Source organism: Pongo pygmaeus, chromosome 6 (assembly GCF_028885625.2).
Source record: "Pongo pygmaeus isolate AG05252 chromosome 6, NHGRI_mPonPyg2-v2.0_pri, whole genome shotgun sequence".
Lineage (NCBI taxonomy): Eukaryota > Metazoa > Chordata > Mammalia > Primates > Hominidae > Pongo > Pongo pygmaeus.
This window is the reverse complement of record NC_072379.2, coordinates 141,654,124-141,667,975: the sequence shown is the minus strand read 5'-3', so window position 1 is coordinate 141,667,975 and position 13,852 is coordinate 141,654,124. Positions and strand designations below refer to the sequence as shown.

The 13,852-nt window shown below is 45.9% G+C and overlaps 1 protein-coding gene, 1 pseudogene and 1 gene segment (V, D, J or C); all 3 read right to left on the bottom strand.

Moving 5' to 3' along the window:
* Window positions 1-718: 718 nt before the first annotated feature.
* LOC129041626 (uncharacterized) lies at window positions 719-1,653 on the bottom strand. Its single transcript, XM_054497083.1, has 3 exons — window positions 1,575-1,653; window positions 1,327-1,488; window positions 719-1,191 (listed from the first exon to the last, which is right to left on the bottom strand). Exons 1-3 carry the CDS (start codon window positions 1,651-1,653, stop codon window positions 719-721), a joined length of 714 nt encoding a protein of 237 aa, XP_054353058.1.
* A 3,550-nt stretch (window positions 1,654-5,203) lies between these two features.
* On the bottom strand, window positions 5,204-11,551 carry LOC129041625 (uncharacterized; annotated as a pseudogene).
* Window positions 11,552-12,763: 1,212 nt separating this feature from the next.
* LOC129041624 (T cell receptor beta variable 5-5-like) lies at window positions 12,764-13,358 on the bottom strand. The segment is given in 2 exon segments: window positions 12,764-13,107; window positions 13,232-13,358. Coding segments are annotated over 2 exon segments (420 nt in total).
* Between the last annotated feature and the right edge of the window lie 494 nt (window positions 13,359-13,852).

Below are 13,852 nucleotides of genomic sequence, written 5' to 3'. Positions count from 1 at the left end.
CAGACACGTGGAAGATTCTATTGCAGTATAATCGTTGTACTTCTATCTATAACAAGTACTATATAACAATATATAATATGAAAAATAAAATAAACAGCAATAGAATCAATATTATAAATAAAACACTTCTTAAAGGCCTCAGAAAAATTATTTCAAATCAAATGAGTTGGACAGCAATGAAAACCCTCAGAGTCTAGAAATCAGATTTCCTGAGAGAATCAAGGTGAACTGGCAGCGGTGGTGAACGCATACTTCTGTCTATCAGGACAGCAGCAATAGCAAATGGAAATAAAATAAAGCATACACCTGGCTTAAAGTAGGCAGAAGAAATGAAGTCTTATTGTTATCATGACTGTATTTATCAAGTAAGGATTTCAAAAGTTGCAAAGACCTTTACTTCAAACAGGAAGAGAGGTTCGATATTTTGTTGCAGAAAACCTCTAAGGTGACAGGGATAGAAGAGGCTTCAGAAGAAAGACGTTCCTGGAGATGTAGCCTCAGACCTTCCAGATGCCCCAACATATGCAGGAGAAGAGCATGTTTCCTGCCCATGACAACCTCATGGATGTGGGCAACACAGCAGCCTCCAAGACCTACAGAAGATGCACGTCTGCCCTGAAGGCCAAGGCTAAGACACCCTCTCCTTGCTTGGAGCAGTGAGCTGGCTCCGAGGACTCCCATGATTGTTTTCACCACCTACATTTGCAGTTACTGTGTTTCAGGAATGAATCTGTGGTCTCTTTCTACCAAAAGAACAGCTGAAGTCCAAATGTAATTCTTTCCCATGAAAAGTGAGGAGCAAAGAGAGCCATCTGTTAAGGGTCTCTAGGAGCTGCAAGGAGAGAGAAGGATGAGGTTTGTGAACAAGAAGGAGGCAACTGTGCCACGTTGTGGCTAAGCTGCTGGCACAGAGATACATGGCCGAGTCCTCCTGCTGTGTGCGCTGGATCTTCAGAGTGCAGACGGATCCCTCAGGTCTTTCTGCAAAGAAGCGATCACTGGGCAGCCCTGATTTGTGTAGTTGAACTTCATTCTGGAAATAAGTCAGAAGCTCTGGCCCCTGCCCCAGGGCCTGTTGGTACCAAAAAAGGGATACATGACCCGAAATTGGATCACACCTGAGAGCTACATCCTGTCCCCTCTTTGTGACTTTGTACCTTGGGGACTGGGAGACTCCAGCACCTGTGTGATCTGTGGAAATAGAATTTGGCAACAGAATAAGGGAAACATTTGTAGTCATCACACACACACACACAACCACTCACACACACACACACGCCTCCACACAGAGAAAAAATGAAACTACTTTGTGTTCTGAGGACTCACCTGTCCCTAGGAAACCCAGTACCACGCAGCAGAGGAGCCTAGTGCCCATGGCAGGGTCAGGCCAGGATGGGGGCTTTACCATATCAGTGTCACTGTGAGCAGGAGCAGAGGATGAGGAATGTCCTTGTCTCCACAGGGCAGTTCCCACAGTAACATCACTTTCTCTCAATTCCCAGGATGTCAGGGTCACAGCATTTCTATTAGAACACACTTGGGTGCTGCTTTAAATATGTATAGGTGCTTTTTACCAATATCAATGCATGGCTCATTTTTTGGGCTCCCATGCTGTCTGGACCCGTGGGCCTCACACTGCATCTCTGAGTTCATTTTCTCATCCTACAGCTGCTTCTCTGTCTGCTGGGCATGCCCTGTAGGATGCACCAACAGCACCCCCAACACAAGGCACCAAGGCATGAGCTCATTGTCTGTCCTGCAATTCAGGGTCCCCTCTGCCATCCTCATTGATGCCCCAGCCTCCTCCATTCCCACAGTCACACGTGTCCAATGGGACTGTCCCATCACATGTGTTCCCTCACGAACTGCCCTCATGCCTTTCTTCTGGGATCATTTCCCACCTTTCTTAGCTTGTAATTCAGAAAAGAGACCTTGGTAGCAAACTCACAGCAGTCATTTTTCATATTCCCCTTCTAAAAGTGTTTTTTAATCAATCTCACCTTAAATGAAGGAGAATGATAATTGAGCTAATGGTTATTTTTAACCACTATCTTGAGTTACTGTTGTTCTCCATGTATTCTTATGGGAGGTATTTCTCTTTCCTTTCTGACTGCTTTCAAAATCTTCTCTTTTTCCCTCATGTTCTACAATTTCCCTATGACTTGACTGTCTTATTTGAGATTCATTTTGATTCTGGAAACTCTGAACTTAGGTCCTGAAACACCTCTAAACATTCTCAGCTAACATCTCATAAATATCACCTCATAACATTCTTCCTATTTATCTGTTTGAAACATCAATCATATGCAAGAAAAGAATGGGAAATTATGAAAAATATGCATATTCTAATATATGGGAAACGTCCATTTTTTTCTTCCTTGTTCTTTAACTTCTTTCATATTTCACTTTTTATTTTCTGTGCTGCATTCTAGATCACTCCTGCAGATCCATCTTTGACATCACTAAAAATCTCTTTAGGAGCAGTTATTCAACTGTTTGACTTTCCATTTTGTTTTCAGTGATGGTATGAGTCATTCCTAGATATACTATTTGACAATTTTTATGCAAGTTGATGGTTTCAGGCATTCTCTTTTTCCTTGTTTCAGTTCCTCCGCATGTTCATTTAAATGTAGCTCTCCAGACTTTCATATCTTACAGTGCCAAAATTTCGAGTCTTCAGGTTTGCACTTCAAACGTTTGTTGCTTGTGCTCATGTTTCCTTGTTGCTATGTCCTAATATTCTTCACATTGGGAATCTATTTGTTCGATGGTAGTCTGTGACATTCCAGTGAGGCCCAGACTGAGAGTGAACAACACCAATAGTCTGTCATTTTTTACAGCCATCTCTAGTCTAACTCGCAAATATATGGGGCCAAGAATTCTCTGCTGCACTCTAGGCTGCCAAATACACACATGACAAAGGTTGGTCATGTCAAAAATGCTCTCAGGACAGTCCCAAGGAAAGATTTAGAATAGAATTCAAATTTTCTAATTCTTTTTAGTAAAATTCTTTTCATAAATAAATCCCAGTAACATGTAGTCATCATGACATTTTCTTCCAAGGGGAAATTACAGAGATAGATAGATAGATAGATAGATAGATAGATAGATAGATAGACAGACAGACAGACATAGAGACTCTCTGGGTGGAGGGAGACTTCAGGCACACAATTAAAAGAAAAGTTAGTCACCAGCGTCTGGAACATCTACACACAAATTATGTCCACATTCACCTGGGCAGCACAGGTGTCCCCCGGATAGGAGTCCAGGGATCGTGGCGGGTTGGGGCAGTTGTGTAATCCGATGCCTTAATCTGGGAGAATCCATCCTGTGCTGGATTGTGTTAAGTCAACTCTGCAAAGGCAAGAGCCTGTATTTCCCAGAATGCCATTTCTCTTATCATTCTGGGTTACAGATGGTCAAGGATACATCTGGTAAAATTTAGAAGACAGATATAAAACAGTCACTATCACAATTGGCAGGTTACTGTGATTGCACAGTGAGAGTCAGTGACCAGCAGATATAGACGCATCCAACAGACCTAGGAAGTCCTGTTCCTTCTGCACCCTGTGTCCAGTTCATCTTCCCAAATGCTGGCCAACAGCAGCCAGGCTGCCTCCAGTGTTTGGTAGTGCATCTGCAGGGGTGGCCCCCATAGAGAGGGAACAGCTTTCCCAGAAGCAGGTTTCCTTGGCCTTTTCCTGTGTTCCCGGCTCAAGGTCCCACTGCATGTCCTGGCATGCTCTGATCCTCTCATGTTCCTGCCACTCCAGCCTGTCCTGCCCAGAGCTCCAGGAGCCCTGGCTACTGACTGGCTCCCTCGCCTTCTGACTTCTCTCCTCCAGACCTTGTCTTTCCCAGCAACTCTCACATCTGCTTAAAGTCTAATTCTGATCATAAATCTGTTACACACTCAAACTTGTAGTGGTCCTGTTTTATTGATGCAAACCTAATGGAGATTTTCTTACCAGAAGTGGTTTCAAGGAACAACCTTTAAGGATGGAATTCTTGAAGTGGATCTCTGATCTGTCTAGATTTGTTGTGGGGAAAGATCCTGAAGGACAGCACAGAGACCTGGAGGAGGTCAGGTGCTGCAGCCACAAGAGGAAGCCTTGACGCAGGTGTGGATGCCATGATAGTGATTCCCCATCAATTTCCAAGACCTACCTGAGCCCAACAATCAAAGGGGTGGCATTCTTGTACTTAATGCTAGATCTCTGCCAGGTTACAGTAGATGTAGCATGTTCCTGCTATTGGTTCTTCCACCCACTCATCACTCGCTCAGCCTCTCATTCACTCATCCATTCTCTGTGAAATGGGTCTCCCCACATGCCAGGCACCAATATTGGTAAATGCAGCAGGCACAGTCTTAGCTCACATGGGCTTAAAAATTGGGTGGAGAGGCCAGGTACGGTGGGTCAAGCCTGTAATCTCAGCACTTTGGGAGCCCGAGGCAGGCAGATCATGAGGTCAGGAGATTGAGACCAGCCTGGCCAACATGGTGAAACCCCGTCTCTACTAAAAATACAAAAAAGAATTAACTGGGCGTGGTGGCGCGTGCCTGTAATCCCAGCTGCTCGGGAGTCTGAGGTAGGAGAATTGCTTGAACCAAAGAGTCAAAGGTTGCAGTGAACCAAGATGGCACCACTGCACTCCAGCTTGGCGACAGAGCGAGACTCTGTCTAAAAAAAAAAAAAAAAAATTGCGTGGCGCACAAAAATAATCAGACAAGTATCTGAGAGAGCCCAAATGTGCTAAAGGTTACTAACAGACATATGATTCTCTGAGAGCTTATGAGAGGAAAGTTGATCTCAGCAGGGAGGTGAGGGTGTGCTTCCCACAGGAGGGGCTGATCATGCTGAGATCTGAAGCATAGGTAGGAGCTGGCCATTAGAGGAAGGAAGGCTCCAGCCCAGGGCAGAGGAAATGGACTTTGAAGTCTCTGTGATGGGAAGGAAGGAGGCACAGAACAGGGGCTCCCCTCATGGCTGCAGTAGAGAGGGGCAGGGAGGTGAGGGGAGGAGAGACCCAGCAAGGCCTTGGAGGGAGACTGCCCAGATGGGAAAGGTGGGCCACGGGAGAGACAACGTGAGGGTGGGGCTGGGGAAACCCTAGAGAGAGGAAGCAACAGGGTCACCAGGGAGAGATGGCAGCATAGATGAATCTGAAATACAAATCCTGTTTCATCCTGGGGGCCTCGGATTCAGGATAATGAGTAGAAAAGTAGGAGCAGGGGAAGCCCTGGCCCAACCCCAAAAGGACAGCTTTGAGGATAGATCAGAGAGAGCAACAAAGGAGACATCTGAGGACGTGGGACCAGTCCAGGCCTGGCTGAGACTGCCTGAAGTGGCACCTGGCACAGAGCAACGATCATACTGTCCTGGCCACTTGGGGTCACTCTGGGTTCCAAGGTTCCTGGTTCAGAGAACTCTGCCCAGGGCATCCTTGAGTCTTGGCTGGGGCAGGAGGGCAGAGCCTCCGTGCTTTTATGTGTGGAGAGGAGACAGCCTTGCAGCACTGTGGAGTAACTGCTGGCACAGAAGTACACAGATGTCTGGGAGGGAGCAGCTGACTCCAGCCTGAGTGGGAAATCCTCTGTGTTTGATCTGGAGACATTGTAGCCACTGGGGGTTTCTCCTTTTTCAGTGATACCAGCAGCAACTGAATAATGAATCAGCCTCAGCCCTATGCCTGGGTCTTGTCGATACCAGGACATGTAGTCATGGTTCATATCCTGGGCACACTGCAGTGTCATGCTCTGTCCTGTCTTCAGGACCTGGAATTTTGGGGTCTGAGTTACACCAGCATTCATTGGACCTGCAGAGAAGAACAAAGCTGATGCTGCAGCCCTAATGGGAAGACACTGGGCCTTGAAATCCACGCAAGGGGCCCTGCCCAGGACCCACCTGCCCACAGGAGAGAAAAGGATGCACAGCACAGGAGCCCGATGCTCATGGCAGGTGCTGCAGGACAGAGGGGTCTTCTGTGTCTGTGCATTGATGAAAGGGGAACTGGATTCTCAAGGGAGGCATTCTGAGACCTCATTCTCCCTGCCTGCCCCCAGAGCCGTCCTTTCAGGAGAGGCCACGCCTCTTCCCCAGATGATCAAATCCAAAATAAATGTACCAGTGAACAGCTGAGAATGAGAAGAACACATTTGTCTGATTTGAAACAAGTCTACAAGATTTTCATGACCTTTTGTGAACAGTTTATAATTCAATGTAAATTTTATTTCTTCAATGATATAATTAATAGTCTAGTGTTAGTTATCTACATAGTGCTGTAGTCTAGAGTCTTAGGGACACTCCTCATGTCTTCCTAGTGTTTTTGACTCCTGTGTCCCAAATACTCCTTCAAGTATCTTTTTCTAATTTGCTTAATTGACCACAATACTGTTTAAAATCCTTTGTCCATATTGGTTTTCTCTGTTATCAAGTTTCCAAATCCCAGGGGCAGGCTCATCAACATTGGAGGAGTCGTTTTGCTCTGTTTCTTGTCAACTCACTGACAGATGAGACTCCTGAGAAACCCACCTGAGCACCTTCAGCTCCTCCCAGGGCTCTTGCTCTCCATGACTGGGTTGAGACCACAGCAGGCAGAACCAGCTCACTTTGCTGACTGTCCTCTAGGTGTGGATGATGGTGACCATACAGTGCTGTCCATGACCTATGGGCACAAAGGTGGCCTGATGCATGAGGGACTTGGGGAGAGAGGGCAGTCTTTAGGGTAAGGACGAATGCTCTGTTTTTATCTGAGATTTCATGTTTCGTAGGGAATATCCCTTTGTGCAGGATTCCTGCCATTAATTTAGTAATAAATAAAATTTACTAATAAATAAAAAAGAGCTCAAATAACATATCTTGTGATTCCTCCAGGGTTTCACAAGTTTCTCCCTGGGGTTTCTCCTTGTGTATTTTCTGAGCTCATCATCTTCTCTTAGAACCAGCTAACACCCTTCCTCCAGGTCCCTCTGTCTACTGAACCAAGCAGCAGGGTTTGATTCCTTCTGGCTCCCCTCATTTCCATGGCTGCTTAATTATGGGTGGGGTGCGTTTGGGATGGCAGAGGGCAAAACAACGTAAAGGGCATTATTCTTCTTAGGGCTCTGATTCACACTCAACACTATATGCCTCATGGTAGAGCTTCATGGTACTCATCCCGTGTGGATCAACACCCCCCCATCCTCACCTCTCACCTTGCCAACAAGTTAGAGACTCTTAGAGTAGAAAAGGCCTTAGGAATAATCTTGTTTCCATTTCCAGGTGTGCTTTGTAAGGTGGACTTGTTATTAACACAGCTATTTGTCCTTTATTTCCAAAGAAATTACTCCCTCAGGTGTGCATCTGTGCTGAGGCCTAAAAAATCCATTAGGAGAAGGAGGAGGGTTGCATCACAGCTTCACAGCTCAGAATTTGATATTACGTGTCCTTTGTCTTCGACATTCTGCGGCCACTCTGCCATGTTCCCAACTGTCCCACCCCACTGCCTATGCTTCCTTCTCTGCTGATTCAAAGAAAATAAGATCCTCCTAATTTTAGAATGCAGGAACATTGACCAATTTATGGCCCATAAGAGTCTCCCTTTGAACTCTGAGTTATTTATTAAACTGTGACTCCATTGGCTGTACCATTTTTCGCTTCGCCACCAGACTTCACAAGGTAAAGGAGATGTATAGATGCTTACTTAACCTTGAAAATAAATTATCCCACCTTCCAACTACTTACAAAGGAAAACTGACTAAAATCAGATAGGATTCTAGTTAATATTGTTTTCCTCTATATTTCACATACAGGAAGTGGCCAATTAGTTGGTTCTCCTCTCTCCCTCATTTTAACAACAGCTCCTCACAGAACTCCCTGGCCTAGTATATACACATCAGTATCTCTGCTACATCTTGTGATGGGAATTATTTTCTCAAAGCTCACGTCTTCTGGTTCCAGGCCTGTAACCACTTACCCCCTGTACCTCCCCACTGCCAACACCATGATGCTTGTACCTACAGTGCTGTAGGGTACACAGACTCTCCTGCACCCTGGCATCTGATCTGAAGACAACCCCAGATGGTTCTGGACTTCACCTCCCTCAAAATCCAGTGACCCCTCTATCAATTCCACACAGAAGCAGGCCGACTGCCCTTCATCTGCCTCCACCATTTATTAGCTCTGAGACTATGGGCAAGGCCATTCATTAACTTTTCTGGACTCTAACCTCATCTAGACTCATCTACAAAACAAGACTAACATTCTCCTCAATGCTTTATGAGGATGAACTGAGATACTGTGTAGTTTCTGGTAGGTTTGATAAAGGTCTATCCTTTTATCCTTCCCTGCCTCCTCATGCAGGAGAAACTGATGGAGCTCTCAAAACTGCTAGGACCATGAGTGATGGAAGAGCTGGAATCATCAACTGGGTGCTGGGGTGAGGAGAACTTGGAAGCATAAATAGACCATTCAGTCACTATAGAAAAGATCTGGCAGAATTTGGGAATCAGATAACAGAGCACGAATGTACCTGTCTACCCTTATTATGCAATATGAAGCAGCAAATAGAGCAAGTTAGATCTGTATCAATCAATCTGGAATAATAAAGACCAGGGTATATTAACAGAAAAGAGTATGCATGTGGCTGGTAAAGTGTACAGGTAAACCCATTTTCTGTAGGTGTACTTGGGTAGAAAGGTGTGCATGAACACAGAAAAGAGAGGTAAAAAGCACACCAGAGCGTTAGTATTGGTTACCGATGGAAGATGGGATTGGATTTGAGAGCATTATTGACATTTTCTTTATATATTATTTGTTAAAAAATCTTCACCACATACAAGCTTTAAGCAACACCTTTCATCTGTTGTCAGACTTTGTAGTGTCTAAATGGGCAAAATATAGAAAGGTTCTGTTTATGGAACCCCCTGTAAAGGCCCATGTTTTGGAATAAACTGAGGATAAAGTGTGCTCCGTAAAAGCGCACAAGCTCCTGGTGAACACGGTCTCTGACTGCTGAGGAGAGTGAGCATCGAGGTCGATACATTTGAGGGTGAGGTCAGTTTGGCTGATTATGAACTAATAAGGCTTCTGCCTCTGAAAGCCTGATCACCACGGGGAAGTGGAGGATCTCACCCCTTGTTCTAGAACAGGCTTTGAATAGCCCCCTGGTTTGAAAAGGAAGAGAAATGAGCACCCTCTAGTGCCTGCATTTCCAAACTCAGTGAGAGCTCATTTCCAGTTTCACACTGTTCAAGCTTTAGAAATGCTCTTTGGTTCTGATCCAAGTAGCAGTATTATTATGATGTCATTGTAATGATATTCCAGCATTTATCAACAGCACACAGGTTTCTCAAATACAGCTTTAGCGAGTGGGTGGAAGAAAATGCTGTCCCTAGGGAAGATGTTCTGACTTTGGTCTGTTTAAGGTTCAATTATTTAAAATAGTCTATTTTTGGTCTTTGTTGCCTAAAGAGATAAAACTGCATTTGTCTTTAAAGCATAGATGCAAATGATTCTGGCAAAATCGGGGCTTCGGTCTATCTGTGGGCCATCCTTAGTGGTTGTATATTTGATTATTTCCACCCAGAATGGCTCTCATGATTTTTCAGGGACTAACACATAGCCCTGCTCTGTAAATGGAGCCTCTGCCTCACAATCAGCCTTTCCTAACTGGCAAAGGAGGGGAACAAGCAAAGGTCTCTGTTCAGCGCCCTGAACCAAAATCAGGTGTGGGCTGGAGGAAGCTGGTGACCATGAGGTCTGTGTCTCTGGCATTGCCCACCAATTCATGGAAATGAACACCCATAATATAGCTCAGTGTATCAGGCTCCATGGCCTCAAAGCCAACCAAAGAGATATTTGTGCCTTGGGAAAACTCTGCCTAAGAGAATGGGGAAGGCATTTGTTTTCTTCTCCATGACCTTTTAATGCCAGTGTTTGACATTATGTTTCTGATCACTCTCTCAGAGTGATTAGGTTCCCTGTGTCTGTGAGACTCCCAAATCCAGGACACCTGTGAGGGAAGGTGATTGAAGGAGGAGACAAGCCAGGAGAGTGATGGGCAGATAGGAATTTCAGTCGTGCAGAAAGGCTTGGGATCCAGTTACTCATCCATGACAGGGATTTCTCATCTGTTTCCAGGACTCATTTGATCCTAGGAGATGAAGGAATAGAGGTTCCCATTTAATGTGTCCAGACCTCTGGAACAGTCTATGTGGGAACTCAGAGGGCCTTTCCATATCTGTTCTTTATTCTTTCAAGATTGGTCAGTGGCACCTGGAACCACTGTTGCTACTGACAATAAAATGGGGAAAAAACATCCACAATTTCTAAAATGATGCATTTTACAGTCTAGAATGCAAGAGAAGTGTGAAATAGTCACACAAAGTCAGGGAAAATTACTATGGTGCTAAATCTGTGAATATTAATGCATATTATAAGCTGTGAGCGTTTGCAGTAAGGAGGTGCAGCCTAGGAAAACTGTTGAAGAAGTTTCTCCCTAGAGATGGTGGTAGTTAAGCTGAGATTTGGAGAAAGAACAAAAAAGAAGAGACTTGTGTTGACACAGAGAATACAGCATGGAGTGGAAAGGTCTTTGGTGGGAGGAGCATGATGCATGAGGAATGGCCTGAACTGAGGCATCTGTGGTTGACGTGGAGGTGAGGGTGCAGAGGAAGGGAGAGGACAGCTGGGAGCAGACATCACGTGGAGGAGGCTGAGGACTGACGTGAGTGTGGTGTGGGGAAGATGGAGTTGTGAAGGCCGAGAGAGAAAAGAACATAGACCTGTGTTGTCAATGCTGTCTGCAAATATACAATTTTCAAATGAACTTTCCTTTCTGAGAGCAACTGAGGAAGAGGACTTCTGAGGCCAGAACTGCAGGAGGGGCCTGGAAGAGAGGCTGCATCCACTCACATCACGGTGATGTGCGTTCCCTTGTCCAGCTGAGACTGGCCTGGGAGGGAAGCTCAGCACAGGGCAGAGTTTCCCATGCACAGGGCTGCTTAGAAATCTGAGGTCCCCAGCCTGGGCAGTGTTGGGGAAACTCCTATGGGATGATGTCTTCCACTGCCGGGATCAAAGTCTCATGAAGACAATGCCACCTATATCTAACACTGAGCTTTGTGTGCAGAGGAAGGTGGCTGTGGGGTGACTGCTGGTGCAAGAGGGCACAGTGGTCTGGGAGAGGCTGACACCAAAGCCACATATTTGGCTTTGAGAGAAAGTCACAGACCCTCAGGGATTTCTCTATAGTGTGTGATGGGACAGATCAGCTGTACACCAGCTTCGGCTCCTATTAACACCTACACATGTAGTCATGGATGACAGTCTCAGGCATCTCCATGTCACTTCACATCCTGCCTTTGTTCTCTGGTATCTTGGGATCTGGTTATCCCAGCTTCTGTGAAGTCTATGATAGAAGGAAGTTGAGTGCCCAAAGAGGGACCCCAATAATGTAGACCTGAGGTAAAGGCTTAGGCTAGGATGTGGTGTGCCAAGGAAAAGGCTTTAGGGGACTCACCTGCCCTCAGGGGGCAGAAAGCCAAACCATTGAGGAGTCTGGTGGTCATGGCAGGGTCAGGGAATAATAGGCAAATTATGGGGAGTTTTTCAACTTGTGCATTGGGGACATAATTCCTGGATGTCAGTAGAGTCAACTGATGATGCCACTGCCCCTGCCAGCCAGTGACTCTGCCCTCTGCCTGCTATTCCTCCCTCTACCTGCTGCAAACTTCAACCTACAGTCAAGTCATAAACCTTCACCCATGTGGTCTCCACTCCTGGCTGTCTTTCTTCTACAAGGTAACAGACGGACAAGGTTCATAATCATTTGCCCTCCACCTACCTCTCCACCATCGGCTCCAGGGGTCTACTTTAGGGCTCTGTTTGACAGGCTATTGCTTCTTCACTGAACATATGTCCTTCCCTCCCATTCCTAGGTCTCTATCTTATTTCTTACATGAGATATATTTCAGGTACATTTATTCTTAGTGGTGAATATCCAAGCTTAAATTTTACTAGAATAAATTGATAAAACTATGCTTAGACATTTATATAAGAAAGTGGTTTTTGTCTACACACAAACAAAATTGTTTTTAGTTTTTGTTGCATTAAATTAAACTCTTGTGCACCAAAAAAACACCATAAAAGTGAAAACATAAGCTGCAGACTGGGGAAAGACAAAGGGAATGTAAATAAATGATTTTTAAAAAGTGTGAAATTTAACATTCCTCAAAGTTGCTAATGAGGAGGCCATAGTAATGACCCCTGAAGACATCTGAGCCTCTGCTGCGGCCCTGCTGGTCACTAGAGGGCAGTGTGAGGGCTCTGACTTACTGACCAGGATGCAGAAGGTGATGATGGAGCAGGGGGGTAGGTGGAAAATGGATGGACTAGTTTGTTTCCTACTTCTGATCCTTACAAGCCAAGAGACACTGAGGAAAATGACTCAATGTACCTGAGCCTTCCATCTATAAAGGAAGAATAAGAAATGTTTGATGTGCAAGATTGTGGAAAGCCTTTAAGCTATGTAACAAATATAAAGAATCTAGCACATATCTGGGCCCAGCTCAACAGTTACTCTTCTACTGAAGTTATCCAGGAAGTGACAAACTGCAAGAAGATGCAGCACAGAAGCAGGCACACTCAGGGGATAGGAAACCTGGCTCTATTGGTTGGGAAAGGTCTGCTCTCAGTAGGACACAAGACATGCCTTCCAAACAACTAAAAGCTTCCCTTGAAGGAGTGAAACCTGGGTGGGGCCTGCAGTTCTCAAGTCAAAGCTAAGGCAGGAAGTTTATATACAGAATGTCAATGATTCTGCTGGGCTGTGCCAAGCTGCTGGCACAGAGATACAGGGCCGAGTCCCCCAGCAACAAGGCGTTCACATTCAGCTCAGAGCTATAGTTAGGGAACTGGCGAGCTGAGAATCGATCAGGGAAGTTTCCTCTTCCTCTCTCTTCTTTCTCATAATACTCAAAGATAAACTGGGGCCCCTGACCCAGGGCCTGTTGGTACCAGGACACACTCTTGTGCCCAGAGATAGGAGAGCATCTCAGAGTCACTTGCTGTCCTCTCGTTTTGATCAGGTGTGTGGGACTTTGGGTGACTCCAGCGTCCACTGGGCCTGTGGGAAGAGCAGATGGAGGATGAGCTCAGGAGACAGCCTGGAGGTCTTCCCCAAGGTAAAGTGGAGGACACAGGGGTAGAAAAGCTGAGAATGGGGCTACTGTCCTGTGCCCAGGACTCACCTGCTCCCAGGAGACAAAGCAGCACCCAGCAGAGGAGCCTGGGGCCCATGGCACAGTGGGGCAGGCAGCACTGCATCTGATTCAGGGCTTGGTCCTCCTCGGGAAGAGCCCAGTGAGTTCTGAGCCTTGATTTTCCTGATGGGAGGGGTATCCTGTGATGTCACTGTCCTGTGTCCTCCCCATGCAGCCTTCCTTAGGTCTAGCACACTACGGACCCTGGACTCAACCTGTCCTGCAGAGCTGGAGGGATGGGTGAAGGCAGAAGCTTCTGTGATGATACAGTTGCTCCTCTGCCTACATTGTCCCAGCTCACAGGCAGCCGCATCACCCTATCACCCTTCTCCCACCTAGTGCTGTGGTACTCCATCCTGGAGCTCACACACCTGCCCATCAGGGGAGGGTGAGGAGCCTGTGATTAAACCTCAAGTTGCAGCTCTTCCTTGCTGTCCTCACATCATCTTTCTGATGTTAGATTCACACCAAGGTTTCTTACTATATTTTCCTGTCCCAGGCAACATTCCCAACCCATTTCCTGAGTGGCTAGCAGTGCAGAGGCCCCAAGATTTAGTCCATATGATCAGATCCAAAGCAGACCTGTGTTGTCCGTAAATTATTAAGAGT

Excerpts from the sequence above, each read along its gene's own strand:
- LOC129041626 (XM_054497083.1), bottom strand. The coding sequence starts at position 1,653 with ATGAACTCAGAGATGCAGTGTGAGGCCCACGGGTCCAGACAGCATGGG. Across the intron at positions 1,489-1,574 it reads TGAGCCATGCATTGATATTG|AAAGTGATGTTACTGTGGGA; the intron begins GTAAAAAGCACC and ends GGGAATTGAGAG. Across the intron at positions 1,192-1,326 it reads ACTGGGTTTCCTAGGGACAG|ATCACACAGGTGCTGGAGTC; the intron begins GTGAGTCCTCAG and ends CTATTTCCACAG.